The sequence below is a fragment of the Dama dama genome, chromosome 29, assembly GCF_033118175.1.
Source record: "Dama dama isolate Ldn47 chromosome 29, ASM3311817v1, whole genome shotgun sequence".
In the NCBI taxonomy this organism is placed as follows: domain Eukaryota; kingdom Metazoa; phylum Chordata; class Mammalia; order Artiodactyla; family Cervidae; genus Dama; species Dama dama.
This window is the reverse complement of record NC_083709.1, coordinates 18,905,480-18,923,248: the sequence shown is the minus strand read 5'-3', so window position 1 is coordinate 18,923,248 and position 17,769 is coordinate 18,905,480. Positions and strand designations below refer to the sequence as shown.

General features: G+C 43.1%; 1 protein-coding gene across 4 annotated transcripts in view; it reads right to left on the bottom strand.

The window, feature by feature from the left end:
* KIF13B (kinesin family member 13B) overlaps positions 1–17,769 on the bottom strand; it is a 207,129-nt gene that overhangs the window by 90,487 nt on the left and 98,873 nt on the right. For all 4 annotated transcript variants that reach the window (XM_061132637.1, XM_061132638.1, XM_061132639.1 and 1 more), the window contains exons 13-18: positions 17,486–17,620; positions 9,669–9,799; positions 5,032–5,118; positions 2,588–2,778; positions 1,577–1,787; positions 330–492 (exon numbers count right to left, since the gene is read on the bottom strand). In XM_061132637.1, the coding sequence (XP_060988620.1) occupies positions 330–492; positions 1,577–1,787; positions 2,588–2,778; positions 5,032–5,118; positions 9,669–9,799; positions 17,486–17,620 (918 nt within the window). The remainder of the gene's footprint in view (positions 1–329; positions 493–1,576; positions 1,788–2,587; positions 2,779–5,031; positions 5,119–9,668; positions 9,800–17,485; positions 17,621–17,769) is intronic.

Below are 17,769 nucleotides of genomic sequence, written 5' to 3'. Positions count from 1 at the left end.
TCCCCGTGCCACAACTAGAGAGACCCGTCCACCACAACAAAGACCCAGCACAGCCAAAATTTAAAAGAAAAAAAAAAAGAAGTTGGTAGATCTGGGAATGGGGGTGGAAGAGGATATTTCTAGTGGATAAAACCATTTATACACACAGAGAATTATACGGAAGTAATTCTGTTCAAGAGAGGCAGACAGGTCCCAGTGACCTAGACTGTGGAGGATATGGGCGGGGATGAGGGCAAACTCCCCGCTCCCAGTGTTTAAACAACCCTGGTGAAACAGGAAGCTGTTTAATACAACGGTATCTTTGGTCATTTCATTAACAGCAACCCCACCTTCCTGTTGGCATCAAGACTGGAGGCGGGAATCTGGAGGGTTACTTTATATTCTGTTCGTTTATCCAGTTCTTCCGCGATGTAACTAGCTTCTCTCACCAGCAGATTGGCTTTCACAATTTGCTCCCTCAGCCTCATCAGGCTGTTACTCAGTGTTGCTTCTCTTTAAAATAAAAAGGGGAGGGGATAACCATTAGAGCAGCACATGGAAATATTATATAGCACATAAAACATGAAGGCCAAACTGCGAACCAAGCTTTACGACTGTCTTTTGCTCACAGGGACTACATCTGCGGCACTGCCCTGCGCATGCACCCAAATGTGGGCTACGTTACAAGCGCTGGCACATGCTCCTGGGGGAGGCTGGCCGAGGCTAGGGCTGGCAAACTTGACTGTGTATACAAATCACCTGGGAATCTTGAGAAACTGTAGATTTTCACTCAGTATATCTGGGATCCCTGCTGTGCATCCTCAGTCCCTGAGTCCAGCTCTCTGCAACCTCATGGACTGTAGCCCATCAGGTTCCTCTGTCCATGAGATTTCCCAGGCCAGAATACTAGAGTGGGTTGCTATTTTCTTCTCCAGAGGGTCTTCCCAACCCACGGATCAAACCCACATTTCCTACATTGGTAGGTGGGTTGTTTACCACTGACCCACCTGGAAAGCCCGTATCTGGGGTGGGAGACCTGAAATGCTACATTTCTGTCAATCTCCAGGTGACAGAGATGCTACCTGTCTGCCGACCAAACCCTGAAGAGCAGGAGGTTAGTTAAGTCCACTCTGTAACCATGGCGAAGACATTCAGCGCAATGCTCATCAGCCCATATCAAGATCAAACTTGCAATCTGAATCTTACTGGCACCATGCTTTACATACCTGATATACCACCTCTCTTTCTGTCCTTTTTAAAAAACCATCTACCCACGCCTCAGAACCTAAAGTATGATACAATGATAAAATATAACTTCTGAGTATACACACTGGTTTATTCAAATCCAAAAGCTATTTATATCCACTGAAAATGGGGTGGCGCCTAAGAGGGGTGGCTTTAAATACATCAATATAAATGGACAACTCCCCCTTTTTATCCCCCCAAAATGGGGGCAAAAAAGACAAGGCCAAGTGGTTCTAAGCTGTAACACTTACAGTATAATTCATGTTTAAATTAAGGTCTAGATTTTTCCCCTCTATACGTTACGCAGATGGGTTAAAGGTGACGGGCAGCAAGGGCCCTACCATCCACCTACCTCTCTTCCGTCCACTGCCGCAGTCGCTGCTGAGCGCTGGGGGAGTGGAAAGAAAACCTGTCTGAACTGCGACAGTTCTGCTTCTCGGGGGACAGCCGTCTCCGGAGCTGTTCCAGCTCATGTTCGTACATGATCCTCTGGCGCTCCAACGCAGACCGTTTCTCCTCTTCATGCTGCTGTTCCAGGCTGTTCAGTATTGACTGCATGGGATCTGAACAAGGTGGTTTTTTTAAGGCAAATAACAAACAAAAGGTTAACTGCACAACACAACACACATCACATGCTGCTCTATACTGTGGTTTGTCACCCTAATTAATGTTTAACTTTTTTAAACTGGAGGGTAATTGCTTTACAATGTGGTGTCAGTCTCTGCTGTGTAACAATGCGAGTCAGCCATAAGCACACATACATCCCCTCGCTCTTGAGCCTCGCTCGAAACTGGGTCATTTGGCCTCCAACTAATAAAAATAATTGGGGAAGAAATTAAAAATAAAATAAAATAAAAAAAGAAACTGGGTCATTTGTAGAGATGTGGATGAACACAGAGTCTTTCATAAAGAGTGAGGTCAGTCAGAAAGAGAAAAACAAATAATATAAGATTCTTAAAGACAGTTTAGCTTGCCTTACTCCCAATTACTAACTGTATTATCTATTCTGTAAGATACTTGCTAAACTATCTTCTGTATAGAAAAAGCAGGTCGACTATATGGTCTACACATAACCTAAGACAGAGTTCAATGCTCCAGAAATCCACTACAATAATAAGCCAGGGACAGTCAAGTCTCAAACCTGAGAAATTCTACCAATGAGAACAGTTTGAAGTGACTTATATATCAAGGCAGAAAGAACAAGTTTTTATAACACACTTAGGCCAAAGCCACAAAAGAAATGGGTACAGAGGAACATCATAAAGATGTCTTTTTGCTAATGTTTAAAAAGTGTCCAATGTAAATATCTCTACCCAGTCCAGCGACTTTGAAAGACTCTAAAAAGCAAAGCAGGCCTGCTCACCGTTACTGCCCAGCGCCTTCATGGTCACCTCCATCTGGGCGTACTCATAATTGAAGTTGATCTCACTGGACACCTCACTGGACGAGTCTCCGTCAACATCCAGCTGCTCAGAACTGGTGTCATTCTTCATGGATATGTCTTGGTCCTCATCGTCTCGATCTGCTTTCTTTTTCTTTTTAGGCAAATTAAGTCTTGAAAGGAAAAAAGAATATTATCTTCAAAAGAAAGATATGCATTTATTCATTCCAATCGTTAAATAGTGGCATTTGCTAGATGCCAAGGGGATACTATAAATAGAAGGCAACTGCTCAACTGGTAAAGAATCCCCTTGCAATGCAGGAGACCTGGGTTCAATCCCTGGGTTGGGAAGATCCCCTGGAGAAGGAAACCACTACCCACTGCAATATTCTGACCTGGAAAATTCCATTGACTGTATAGTCCATGGGGTCGCAAAGAGTCAGACACAGCTGACCGACTTTCACTTTTCACTACACTCAGAAGTTTATATTCCAGTAGCAGAAATAAAACAAACAGACACATGTGCCAATAAAAAAAGTAAGAAAGCTAGCTTAAAATGCCACATGCATAAAACGAAGATCACAGCATCTAGTCCCATCACTTCAGGGCAAATAGAAGGGGAGAAAGTGGAAACAGTGACAGATTTTATGTTCTTGGCTCCAAAATCACTACAGATGGTGACTGCAGCCATGAAAATAAAAGACGCTTGCTCCCTGGAAGAAAAGCTACGACAAACCTAGACTGCATATTAAAAAGCAGAGATATCACTTTGCCGACATAGTCCATATAGTCAAAGCTATGGTTTTTCCAGAAGTCATGTACAGATGCAAGAGTTGGACCATAAAGAAGGCTGAGTGACGAAGAACTGACGCTTTTGTGCTTTGGTGCTGGAAAAGACTCTTGAGAGTCCCTTGGACTGCAAGGAGTTCCAACCAGTCCATCCTAAGGGAAATCAGCCCTGGATATTCATTGGAAGGACTGATGCTGAAGCTCCAATACTTTGGCCACCTGATGTGAAGAGCTGACTCACTGGAAAAGACCCTGATGCTGGAAAAGACTGAAGGCAAATGGAGAAGGGGGCGATAGAGGGTGAGATGGTTACACAGCATCACCAACTCAATGGACATGAATCTGAGCAAACTCCAGGAGACAGTGAAGGACAGAGAAGCCTGGTGTGCTGTAGCCTATGGGGTCACAGAATCAGACACAACTTAGCAAGTGAACAACAACCGTAACCTCACAGTGGGATAGGGGAGGAAGGGATGAAAGAACAGGAATTCATCCGAGCTGAGCCTTAAGGGGTGAGGAGAAAGCAGGGCATTAGGACAGAGGCAAAATGGAAACCCTCACAGTCTCTGGAGAAATGATAAATAAAACATAGAGATACACAAAATCTGTACAGCAAAAGTTGTGAGAGATAATGGTAGAAAAATCAACCTAATCCAAACTGTGAAGGCTCTGTACACTAAGCCAAGCGATCTATGATTAATTTGAGAAGAAAAACATGAACAACATTTTCCACATACTTTGTAGCCCTCTACTGTCTCAGAAATAATCACGATAGCAGCTGGCCCACCAGCAAAGGATCGAGTCAGCTTGATATCTGAAACACAAGTGCCAGTGACTTAAGTTTTATACTTTATCCAGCCCGCTGGTCCTCACCAACACAACAGCAGTTTTGTATGGGAAAAGATGTCTAGTCCCAGCTCAGACTTTCTCAGCCTCCCTTGCAGCTGAGAAGCAAATTCTAGTACGTGAGGGGTCAGAGGAAGGTCTAGTACGTGAGGGGTCAGGAGTCTGGGGAGACTCCTGCTTCTTCTGCTCAGGATAGTCAGGGCTAGTCCCGCCACCCCTCAACCTTGCCTTCTTCGGGGTGTCTGAGTGCTGCTTTGATGCCCGGAGGAGCGTGGTCATCGTTAGACCACAGGGAAGAGGCAAGACAATGACAAGACTTCTGCCATGACTCTTTGGAGAGCCTGAGCCAATGCCAACAACCATCCTCCTTGGGAGTCCCTGTTTTGTCAGAGAAAGGAACTGTTTAACCCAGAGTCAAATCTGCCATTAAATGCAGCTGGGAGCAATCCTAAATAAAACACGAGCCTCCTTTCTTAGACAAGGAAACTAAAACCACTACTTCTCAAAAAATAAAAATATAAGCATGTCAGAAAAATAATAAGATGCCATATGGCAGAACAATCATCTTCCATTGGGAAATAAAATTTAAAAATATGTAACTGAATCAATATTTCTCCTGAATGCACTGTTCATGCGTCCCTCAGGCTCAAGCCGTATAGGGAACAAGCATGTGTATACTGAATAAATATCAATATATATGTGTGCACAAACCAATACATAATATTTATGGCATTAAAGTTTTCTTTTTCTGTTACAGAGCACCTCCCTCTTTAAGAGCATGACCGTCGTACCTGAAGAAGTGGTTGTTCCCCCACAATATCCTGTCCCCGTGGTGCAGCTGAATAGGACTGGATACAGAGGAGCCATTTACAAATGTTCTGTGGAGAGAAGAGGCCAAACATGTGAACAATGATTATCATATCCTCTCCTTCAATTTCTCCAATACAGGAAAAGCAAAATAACCAATTCCCCCAAAATAAAATGCCCTTGGTGAATTATTTTTTTTATTTCCTTCTTTGCTGATTCACCTAAAATGCCTATGGTACCAAGCGCTATAGATTATTAACCTCTATTTTTCAAAGTTCTAAATTTGTTATATAGCATATTAAGGAGTAAATATGGAACCATTACAGCTAATGACACAAAGACAGTGGCAGTGTACATGACGACTAGAACAAGGATGTCCAATCTACACAGATAGAAAAAGCCAATCAACCAACTAAACTCAGAACTATCTACAGTGGCAGTAATTAGAAATGAGATCTGTTCAATTCTTAACTTCCTATAGCACAGAAAAATGTCCATATCCTATCAATACAGAAGAGCTATAAGGTCCACTTGACTGCTCACCCTGACAATGCAGTTCAACACAAGAAATGGTGGGCAGAAGATTATTAAGGAAAAACTTCAGAGGGGTGGGAACTAAATAGAAAATCACGGATACCATTATAAGGCTGATATTACTGGAATATCTCTGTCATCATGTCTCTCCCACTGAGTGACTCATCTGCTTAGAGGATAAAGGTCTTTAATTTGACATTAGAGGCCCTGCAAAAGGAAACCCTCTTAATCTCCTTCTTTCCCTGTTCCAGTGAATTCTCAACTCCAGAAAAATCAAAAACAGGGAGAGGGTGTTACGCTCTGTCCACTAGACAATGATTTTCTTTTCCTCCAAAGCGAGGGTTGTCCCAATCCTATCACTGGGAAGAGCGCTCCTGTTCCTCTTCATCCCCCTGAGTCTCAATTCATGATTCCTCGCAAAGCTCAGTTTGATTTCTCCAAAGCCCAGTTTGATTTCTGCTTCCTCAGTCACTCCAGCCTATATTACCTTAATCTCTTTAAATTCCTAAAGCACTCACCTGGCTTTGTACAGACAGTTATTTTCAACGTATATGCATAGCCAGAACCTTACTCTGCATCTAGACTCCACTGACCACGTGGGCTTTTAACAACTTCTGAAACATTTTTTTATTTTCTGCTGTACTGGGTCTTCGCTGCTGTGAAGGCTTTCTCTCGTGGTGGTGAGAAGGGACTACTCTGTGTGAGTGAGCTTCTCATCGGGGTGGGTTCTCTGGTGGAGCACAGGCTCCAGGGTGAGGGCCTCAGCAGTTGCATCTCCCAGACTCTAGGGCACGGGCTCAGTAGTTGTGGGACACGGGCTTAGCTGCCACGCGGCATGCGGGATCTTCCCGGACCAGGGGTCAAACCTGTGTCTCCTGCATTGGCAGGTGGATTCTTTACCACTGAGCTACCAGGAAAGCTCCATGTGGGCTTTAAACACTAAAAGTAATTGGTCTCTATGTTCCTATAGTCTGATTTATTCAAAGCATGAGCTCAAAAAAACAGCAATGACAAGAGGGGACCTACTAAAAGTAGCAGATTTTAGCCTGTATGACACAAACTCCTTAAATACAGTGAGGAGTTTAATTAAAGGCAAACATATATACAGGCTTGTTTTCTAAAGCTCTAGCAGTTAATTAATAAAAGCATGACTATAATAACAGTTCTCAAAGTGTGGTCTGCAGGAGGTCCCAAAGATCAAATTTATTTGTGTAACAACACTAACCTGCTGTTTTTCACTGTGTTTACATTTGCGTTGGCAAAGAATAAAACTATTGGTGTTTTTGCACAAATCAAGGCAAGGGCACCAAACACTTATTAGTAGTTACTGGATTATTCGCTGCTGTGTACTCACAATTTTTAAAAATGTTTCATTTGAAAAGGTCCTTGATGAAGGAATAAAAATCAACTGTACTCCAATAAAAATTTTTTAAAAATCAGAAAGTAAAAATAAATTTATGAAAATAAAATTTTAAAATTACTACTTTTGGTAAATCTTGACCCTTGAGTAGTACACAACTTCTTAAAACATTTGAGGTGACAACATGAGAAGCATACAAAGCTCTATGCTGAAGCATACTGAAGTATGACGACTGTCTTGAGCAAAGACGCACACAAAGTGGTTTTCCAGCACATTTTCTTGAAAATGAACAAAGGTAGCCTGTCACCTTGACCAAAGTAATTGACAGTATTTGTTGTCAAGCTTTCAAGTGAAAATTAAGAGTTTCAGGAAATTTGTGTCGATGTCCTCCAACCAAAGACCACCAGGATCACTCCCGTAGTTGAGCCGGTTAGGTTTATCACTCATACCAAGGGAGAAGACACCACAGGAAGCCTGGGGGTGTCAGCAAGAGGAGAATGGGGACGGGCAGGGGGACTGCTGCAAGGAATGGGCTTCAGCTGGACAACCCAGGTGATGGCCTAAGGAGGTGGGAGTCTATATATATATTGGATGCTGTCAGAGAGCAGGACTAATTCTATGATTGGGTTTGTCAAAAATCTTATTCCTAGAGAGGAGACGAGGATGAAGTTGTAATTGGTAAAGAAATAGCCACTCACATCGGTTGAGAGGTGTCTGGTATTTTGGGTATGGCATAGTGACCATGGGCTTCCCAGGTGGCGCTAGTGATAAAGAATCTGCCTGCCAATGCAGGAGATGCAAAAAGATGCGAGTTCAATCCCTGGGTCAGAAAGATCCCCTGGAGGAAGAAATGGCAACCTGCTCTAGTATTCTTGCCTGGAAAATTCTATGAACAGAGGAACCTGGAGGGATACAGTCCATGGGGTCGCAAAGAGAGAGACATGACTGAGTGAGCACACAGTGACCTTGGTTTTTGTCTCTGCTGCAACAAAATTCTTACATGACCTGTTTCATCTTATTCTGTCACAGCCTCAGAGTAACCTTCTCTGGGCTTGGTGTCTGTGAGAGTATTTAATGGGAGAAAAGCATGCCTGTGCAAGCCAGGTTATGCTCTTTTCTTCTTCCTCATTTGCATCCTTCACCATGAGCTTGATAGCTTCCAAACATTTAGAGACTTTATGGGCGAAATCAGTGATGATATTAATGATTTTTTAAATATGATGATGAATCAGCATTCAAAAGATCAGTATATATCAATTAACCATCACTTATAATAGTTACATAGACAGTTACACAACAGGACAATAACAGTCTTAAAGCTGAAGGAGACAAACCAACAAATACTTAGTTCGTATAATGTTATGCCTTTTCATTACTTACTGAGCACTTGGATTATTAGTCTGGTGCGCGTGTGTGTGTGTGCTCAATAGTATTCAACTCTTTGCAACCCCATGGACTACAGCCCACCAGGCTCCTCTGTCCCTGGAATTTTTTCAGGCAAGAATACTGGAGTAGGTTGCCATTTCCTCCTCTAATATTAGTCTGACATTATGCGCTAAGGATAGAAAACCAAAAAAGAAAGGTCCTCTTCCTCAAAGGACCCCCAGGCCCATGCGGTAACAGAGGCTAGCAGCCCACAAGAACACAGCATGCAGTGCTAACATAACAGGAAGCGCAGAATGCGCTAGGAATATGCACTGGGGGGCCCTTATTTTAGACTCAAGTAGATAATGACAGAGCTTAACCTTGAAGGTCAAACGGGAGTTAGCTGGCCAGAGGAACAGCAGCTGCAGAGGAAGAGGAGATGAATAGAAGGGGCGTAAAGGACTTTGTATCAGGAAGAGCCAAAAGCCATCTGGCCGTACGCAGCATGGACAAGAAAGAAGATCAGGCTGCTGGCAGGGATTCCAATCAGGATTTGATTGGGGGGCAGGGAGGAATCCCCTGACGGTCTAACGGTTAGGACTCTGCACTTCCACTTCCCGGGGCCTCGTTCAATCCCTAGTCAGGAAATTAGGATACCACAAGTCATGCACAGCATGGTAAAAAAAAAAAAACAAAAAAGATTTGACAGAGGCCTTACTTACATAGGTGACGTTAGTATGTACAGAGAGGAAGGATGGGTTTAAGCGATATTAAAAAGTTAACCGAGAGCCTGTTACACAGAGTGAAGAATGTCAGAAAAACAAATACTGCACATTAACACACACTTATGGAATCCAGAAAAATGGTACTGACGAACCTATTTTCAGGGCAGCAATGGAGACACAGAAAACAGACCTGTGGCCGCAGCGTGGGAAGGAGAGGGTGGGACAAACTGAGACAGTAGCAGGGAAACATACACATCATCGTGTGTAAAACAGACAGCTAGTGGGAAGCCGCTGAATAACACAGGGGCCGCAGCTCCGGGGTCTGGGACAACCAAGGGGGTGGGCTGGGGTAGGGTGCTGGCAGAAAGTTCAGAAGGAGCGGATATACGTACACTTACGGCTGATTCACACTGTTGTATGGCAGAAACCAACACTGTAAAGCAATTTCTCCCCAATTAAAAATAAACGTGAATAAAGAAAAAAAAGTTAACTACTAAGGACCTGGTAACTAACTATCTTCATTAAGTGAATGTAAAAGCCAAAAAACAAGGCCAAACGACCTTATACCACCCTCAGTTAGTATACTTTCTGCCTCTTAAAAATTACTGTGACATTAACACTAAATGAAGTACATTACCTGGTGTTCTTTTGAGGAGTCAGCATAACCTGGCCTTCTGGTGTGATGTCTATGATACAATGTTCAGGAAGAATTCCCATGCCACACAGTTGGATATCTTGGGAATTTGCTGAACCTATCAGTGTATGTTCCTGTAAAAGAATCAAATTCACTGATTAATACTGCATTCTCACACGTACACAAACTGAAACTGTCTACTCTCTGCTCTAGTATATTACCTTATATTCTCAGCTGTCTACCCATGACCTTAGCTAAAAGATCTTTAAAGCAAATGGAATAGCAGGGGGAATTCCTGGCTTTCTCTTAAATTCATTATATAAGCTGTATTTCCTTATAAGGAATAAGGCACTGAATTGAGTTATATAACTTTTAAACCTAAAAACTACAGGTTTATATTAATGGCTATACTATATTCTTTATTTTCCACTGCAATCTTGATTCAAAATATTCTATCCGACTTCAAAGCCTGAACCACATGTCAATTCAGTTCAGTTGCTTAGTCGTGTCTGACTCTTTGCAACCCCTCAGACTACAGCACGCCAGGCTTCCCTGTCCATCACCAACTTTCGGAGCTTGCCCAAATTCATGTCCATTGAGTCAGTGATGCTGAAGCTGAAGCTCCAGTACTTTGACCACCTCATGTGAAGAACTGACTCATTGGAAAAGACCCTGATGCTGGGAAAGATTGAAGGCAGCAGAAGGGGATGACAGAGGATGTGCCAATGACATACCAAAAATACGGATCTGAAAACTACAGTTACCCAGGTTGTACATCACCTACCTGGTCTCAATCAAGATGAATCGACAAAGATAAAGAGCTATTCAAATACAAGGAGTCTGAGTTATTTTGTAAATCACATGGTCTCCCGAGATCTCATAAAAGATACAGCAGACGCTTTCTTCTTACCGTATACCCCCAACTTCTCAATTCCCTAAGCCCCAATCACCAGGGTCACTTTTTGGCAAGTAATTGGGAAAAAAAAAAAAAACGGACATAAAAATCGAGCCCCCTCTTCTGTACTTCAACTTTTGACTGCACTTAAATGTTGGTATGACTGGGATCCGTCCCTAAGCCCACTTCTCCTATACACCTAGATCAGGGGTCAGACATGAAATACTTCAGGCTCTCTGAGTCATACACAATTACTCAATTCTGCCCCACAGTGTGAAAGCAGCCAGACAATACACAAAAGCACATGTACGGCTACTTCCCAATAAAACTTTACTTATGAACACTGAAATCTGAACTTCATACAATTTTCACATGTCCAAAATATTATGACTCTTTTGATTTTTTTCCCCAACCTTTTAAAAAACGCAAACACTACTCTTGGCTCCTGAGCCATATGAAAACAAGCAGGGGGCAAGATTTAACCCATGGAAGTAAGTTGCTATCCACTGGCCACAATGATCTCATCCAGTCCAACAGGCTTTAACTATGTATCAATGTCTCTACCTATCTATCTAAAATCACCAACCAGGAACTACAGACTTTAGTTCCAACATTTTCCCACCTCCACCACCTCTGTCCTAGTCGCAGTCACCATTATTTCTTGCCCACTTGGTAGAATTTGGATGTTTAATGAAATTTCAAAGTTAAAGGGCCAGGGCAGAACTTTTGCTTCCACCCCTCACCACCCCATTGAGTCTATTCCCTTCCCCAATACCAATGGCACCACCACCTCCAAGCTGCTCAAGTGAAAAGGCTCAGACGCTATCCTGAAGTCTTCTCTCCGTCTTAGCAGCCTACTTCCAGCCCCAAGTCAATCACAAAATCCTCTCAGACTCTCCCTCTGACACGTATCAAGACTCAGCTCACTTCCCATCTCCACATCACATCCTAGTCTCTTCCCTGGATGAATACTGTGGTGGTGTTGTTGTTGAGTCGCTAAGTTGGGTCTAACTCTTGGCGACATGGATGGTAGCCTGCCAGGCTCCTCTGTCCATGGGATTTTCCCAGGCAAGAATACTGGAGTGGGTTCACATTTCCTTCTCCAGGGGATCTTCTCAACTCAGGGATGAAACCTGAGTCTCCTGGTTTCAAACTGGCAGACAGATTCTTTGCTGCTGAGCTACCAGGGAAGCCCAGGTGAATATGAGCCTTCCATTGTTTCTCCACTTCCTTCCCACCCCACCCAACCTACTTCCACCTTCAAGAGATGATCACACGATCCCCCTACTAAGAATCAGCTATGGCTTCCCTTTGAACCTCTAGGAAGTTCAAATTCTCACCCAGGCTTACAAACCTCCTGTGATCTGGCCCTGGCTACTTCTTCTACCCCAGCTCCCAGAACTCTGCCTCTCCTGGAGCATGATCCACCCACACAGGCCTTTCATCCATTCTTTGAGCACACTAACCACTTCCTCTGCCTGAAGAGTTCCTCCCCTGACGGTGATATTGGTAGTTTCTGATCATTTCTATCTCAGCTTTTAAGGGCACATCCTCAGAGAAGTGTATACTGAACTGACAATGAGAAAGAACCACCATCTTACTCTCATGCCTGAATTCCTTACATAGCGGTGACTGACTGTGGGTTTAGTGTCCATCTCCACAGCGAGCGAGGAAACTCTGAGAGAGAAGAAGGCAGCCTGTCCTGCAACCTACCGCCTCACCACTATATTCCAAGCATGTAACACAGGCCTGCTACATTGAGCCATTAAGTAAAAACAAAAGATAGATAAATGAACAACCATTTCCCTTAGCATCCTCCTCGGGTTCAGAGGAAGGTGATTCTCTCATCTCCTCTGTCCACAAGGCCTCTAATTACACTCTTGGTCCCAATTCTTCCCATCTCTTCTGGGACCCCAGTCTAACAAACAGGCCTCTTCCCTTCCATCACTTTCACTTTCCCTCTTCTGGGGGTTTCCTCTCTCAAGTGCACTGCAGTGCGGTTTCCAAGGAAACAAAGAGCTGGGATCAGAATTGCGTTCTGGTATCCGGTTCAGTCCTCAGGGGATACATACGAGAAACACAGGGACACTCCAGGCCAATGTCTACTCCTCGATTTTGACTGAGGCTTCCTGGTCAATCCCTGGATTGACATTCCTAACCCAGAGAAGGGGGCTTGACCAGGTGTCAACTACAAGGAATGCTTTAGTGACGTTCAGTAGCAGGCCAAAGGAATCCATTCCACACTCATCTCCCATCTTTCCTCTCTGTCTTAACACACCCACTACAAGGTGGGGAGAAGTTCCAAAGGGAGAGACAGAGAGTCTAAAGAGTAAAAGAGCCTGAGATCACCTAAAAAAACAAAGACCCGACCCCCCCCCCCCCCACCAAAGCCCTTGGCTTAGACTATTTCTACATACAATCCCTTTCCTCCTCCCATGAGAAATTCTGGCAAGAATCCTGTGACTGTGGAAGCCTTTTTGTCCTTGGGGACAAAAAGCAGAAGAAGCTATGAACTACCCCCGAGACTGGAGTGTGAAGTAGAACCACCTCCAGCTGCCACACCCCAAGACTGCACACGGGTTCACCCGCACGTCTCTGCCCCTGCTTTTGTTCTCTTTGCCCAAAATGCTCTCTCTTCTCTTCATCCAGACACAAAACATTAATATCTTCAACACTTACTTCTGCCTCTTCTTCTCCTTGCAGGTTTCACTAGTAGCCTACACTGACTTCTCCCTTCTCTGAACCCCCAACTACATCTAGAGTCAGCACCTCAATTTACTATCATATAAGTGTTGTTTTCCCGCTATTTAGGCAGCAACCTATACAGGACTCCTGCATCTTCAGCAACAAGCAGAGTCCGTGATGCACAGTGGGTGCTGCTCAGTATCAGCGGATAAACTGAATTAAAACAAAAACCATCAGAGGTGGGACACCAAACAGCAGAGTTGCTCCAGTCGTGTCTGACTGTTTGACCCCATGGACTGTAGCCTGCCAGGCTCCCGTCCATGGGATTCTCCAGCCAAAAATACCAGAGTGGGTTGTCATTTCCTTTTCCAGGGGATCTTCTCAAACCAGGGATGGAACCTGGGTCTCCTGCACTGTAGGCAGAATCTTTACCACTGAGCCACCAGGGAAGCCCCCAAACAGCAACGGTCTAATCCAAATTCCAGAAGGAAAACTATTTCTTTTTTCAACAAATATTACATTGACCTAGGCATTGTGCCACGAGAGATAAAAGATAGACATGATCCCAAATGTACAGCTTACATTATAAATGACGACTTAAGTGTCTCATTTGAGGTTACAATCCCTTTGATCAACGAAGTCCAAAAAGAGAGAAGTACAGAGTGGCATACTTCACACGAAGGCTTTTCCCACCCTGTGAGCAGAAAGAACAGCATATGCACACACTCTGTACGGCCGCTCAGCCTTATCAGGCCGGCCTCGCTTTGCACAAAGAAGCAGGACTGTAAAAAATAAGTGAGCAAGGAGATCTTAACCATCCGTGGGGAAAATGGCAATAATTCTGTGACAATTAAAACTGTAAAAACATGCAGAATTCTCTTGTTGCTATAATGTAGAGGGAAACGAAAAAACAATGAAACTATTATTTATTTAGTACAATGTCATTTAGAATATTAGAAACACTAAAATGGAAAGCATTTTATTTTTTTGTTAAAAGCTTATCGAGGGCCTCCCTGGGGGCTCATTGGTAAAGAGTCCACCTGCCAATGCCGGAGACACAGGTTTGATCCCTGATCTAAGAGGATCCCACATGCCTGGGAGCAACCAAGCCCATGAGCCACAACTACTGAGCCTGTACTCTAGAGTCCATGCGCTGCAACAAGAGAAGCTGCCACAATAAAAGCTGGTGTACCGCAGCTAGACAGTAGCTCCTGCCCGCTGCAACTAGAGAAAAACGCCCAGCAGCAACAAAGACCCAGCACAGCTAAAAATAAACAAACAAACATCATATGTAAAGCTTATTGAGTGTAGCTGGAACAGTGCTTCCCTTTTTCTTCTCAACATATAACTTACAACATGGAGTGAGGATATTTTCTACGCCTTGGTGCACTGTCATACTCCTTTATGCCTCTCCCACTTTATCCTTTGAGCTTTCAATGTTGTGAAGTATCTCCAAGAGTTCCTCTCACATGACGTGCTCTTTGGTTTAACTCTAATCCTTCGCGACATCTGCATTCTTCTCATCACAACCACTTTCATCATTCACATTCGTAAGCTCACCTTCACTAACTTCCTCTGGCTGCGCATCTAGAATCGTATGAATGCCCGCTATGTCAACATTATTCCCTAAATTGTGTCAACTGGACTCTGTGGAGGCTGGAACCATGGCACACAAGAGCTGCCTGTCTATACAAATAAGATGCAAAAAGACCCCATGAGTTACGTTCTGCTTAGAGTTTGGCCACCATACCTTGCTTCTGCCAGTTCTAGACAGAACAGATAAAGAGAGGATTCTGTTCTGGAAGAGAACCATTCAACTTGGAAGTAGAAAGAAAGAGGTAATTTAATCCAGTGGCCTCATTTCACAGACGGGGTGCTCAAAGTCACCCAGTGATGTGAAGTCATCTGCCCAGCATTTACACTGACATGGGAATGTGAAAGCAGAGAAACAAAAACCACTCAGCCTCTAAATTCCTCCATCCCACATAATGGTATCACTTTACTGAAGCAGAAACTGTTCTTGGACAGAGGTCATCCTTTTGAATGTGCTTTGTCATGAATATACTCTTGTCATGGGTTTAGCCTGGGCAGTAAGAAACCAACACTGCCTCAGACTTTGCCAAAGCAGGGTTGACCACACAGTCTGCATCAGAAGCCCAACACCTCCTCACAAGATGGCCTGAAATATTTTGACTGCCCTCCAACAGTCTTTAAATAGTTTCTTTGTGTAACTTTTTAGCGAAGGAACAGATAGGAATTGGGTTTTGTTTTTTTTTTTTTCATATTGAGTGTGCGTGTTTGTGTGTTCTGATTTGAACATCACGTCAGAAGACAAAAAGAATTCACAGTTCTGATGATCTAAAGGGCAAAACACTTAAGTCCCATACGAATACTGCATGAGTATCCCCAGCTGAAATTCTAACACAAACAGCTGCCAACGCTGTTAGAAGCATAGCAGGAGATGTGCCAATCCGTCGTTTTTTCCCAAAGGACAAGGGTCATATAATAAAGTACCAGAGGATCAAGTGAGAAACTGGTATGTGGGAGAAGGTATATGTCAGCAGGGCTTCCGTTTATAAAATGCTTCTATAGGTCAACTCCCATTTAAGCCTCCAGGAAGCCTGTGAGGTAGCCAGAGAAAACTTCCATTTATAGAGGAGGAATCTGTAGACTGTGGGGGTAAAGACCTTGAGAGAAAAACGGCTGTCAAGAAAGTGGTGCTGGACCAGAAATTCAGCGCGTCTCCCTCCCACTGCCCACAGCACCTGAGCATGCTAACAGGAGCGTATGCATTAGAGACTCGACTTAATGCAGAGTAATAAAACATGATACGAGATACTTAGGAATAGCAGGGCCTTATCAAAACACTACAAAGCAATTACCCCAGACATGTCTGATAAAAACTGGGAAACCAGCCAATGTGTCATGAATTCTTCAGTCTCTTTAGAAATGAAAGGACACAAATCTCTAATTCTCACAGTGCTTCCAACTGTACCAGCTCATATCTTTGCTGTCCCAGTCACTAACTCAGTTAAACCCTCAGAGATAGTTTCTATATTATGAGAGGAAAATTCCCCACCTAGTATTTATTAACTGCATGTCAGAGTAACTCATCTATGTTCTAGGCTTGGCAATTTTGGTGAACACCTCATAATTTCTATAGTGTCTGATTCATGTTTATCCTAAAGTTGTCTCATCTTCCTGTTATGTCCAACAACCTATATAGCTTTCAATGTACATGACTATATACATATATAGAATGTATATATATTTCTGTATATTTGGTTTCTTTTTTTTTTTTTTCCAGTGGGTTTTGTCATACATTGATATGAATCAGCCATGGATTTACATGTATTCCCAATCCCGATCCCCCCTCCCACCTCCCTCTCCACCCGATTCCTCTGGGTCTTCCCAGTGCACCAGGCCGGAGCACTTGTCTCGTGCATCCCACCTGGGCTGGTGATCTGTTTCACCATAGATAGTATACATGCTGTTCTTTTGAAATATCCCACCCTCACATTCTCCCACAAAGTTCAAAAGTCTGTTCTGTATTTCTGTGTCTCTTTTTCTGTTCTGCATATAGGGTTATCGTTATCACCTTTCTAAATTCCATATACATGTGTCAGTATGCTGTATATATTTGGTTTCTTCTGCTCCAGGCTCTGACCCTCTCAGCCTCTAAGTGACTTACTCTTCTTTTTGTAAGTTGACAATTCAAAATGTTTAACTTTCCTAAGAGTTAATTTTTAACTTTCTTAAGAGTTACTGGAAACACAAATTTTCAAGTCAAGTGGTCCTAATTACTTTTTAAGAACATTTCCTCTTCCAAACCAGGACCACTCACCAAAAGGTGTGCTGCATGGAAACCCCAAGAGCTTCAGTCTACCAATGAAACCATTTAGTTTACAAGTCGTTCTTTAAGCTCAAGCTATCCACTTAACTCCCTGCTTTAATCACACTAAAGGATAGAAGTCAAGCTACTTAATTTGTTGGAGATAATATCAGAATACCATTTTGTATATTTACTAGGTTGAAAAATATATTTACATCACTCAAAGACGAAAAAGAGAGACTGGTCTTAGAAACCCAAGATTTTTCTACACTGCAACTGAAGCAAACAAAAACAATTTGCTAACTCATTCTTTTTAAATATGCATGGTTCTCCGAGTATAAAGAAAGGATACTATGAAATACTGCTCTATTTCATGGCAGAAGACAGTAGACAAGCCTACGACCTTACCTTTAAGTAATAAACCAGAAGTTCATTCAGAGCAGGATCAGCATTCAGATTAACGAGGAAACATTTATCGTCCCCAACTTTAATTCCAGATGATTGAAGAGAGATTCCAAGACTCTCAAGCTGTTTCTGTCGCTCCTGTAAACGCATTAGAGAAGTATTAATTCCACAGCTACTGAGGCAGCAAGCTATAAAACGCCATATATGACAGTAATTATGAAATAACTTTATAACTCAAATATGTTATCTTTGGACATGGTATCATATAGATGACTGCATTTGTCCTC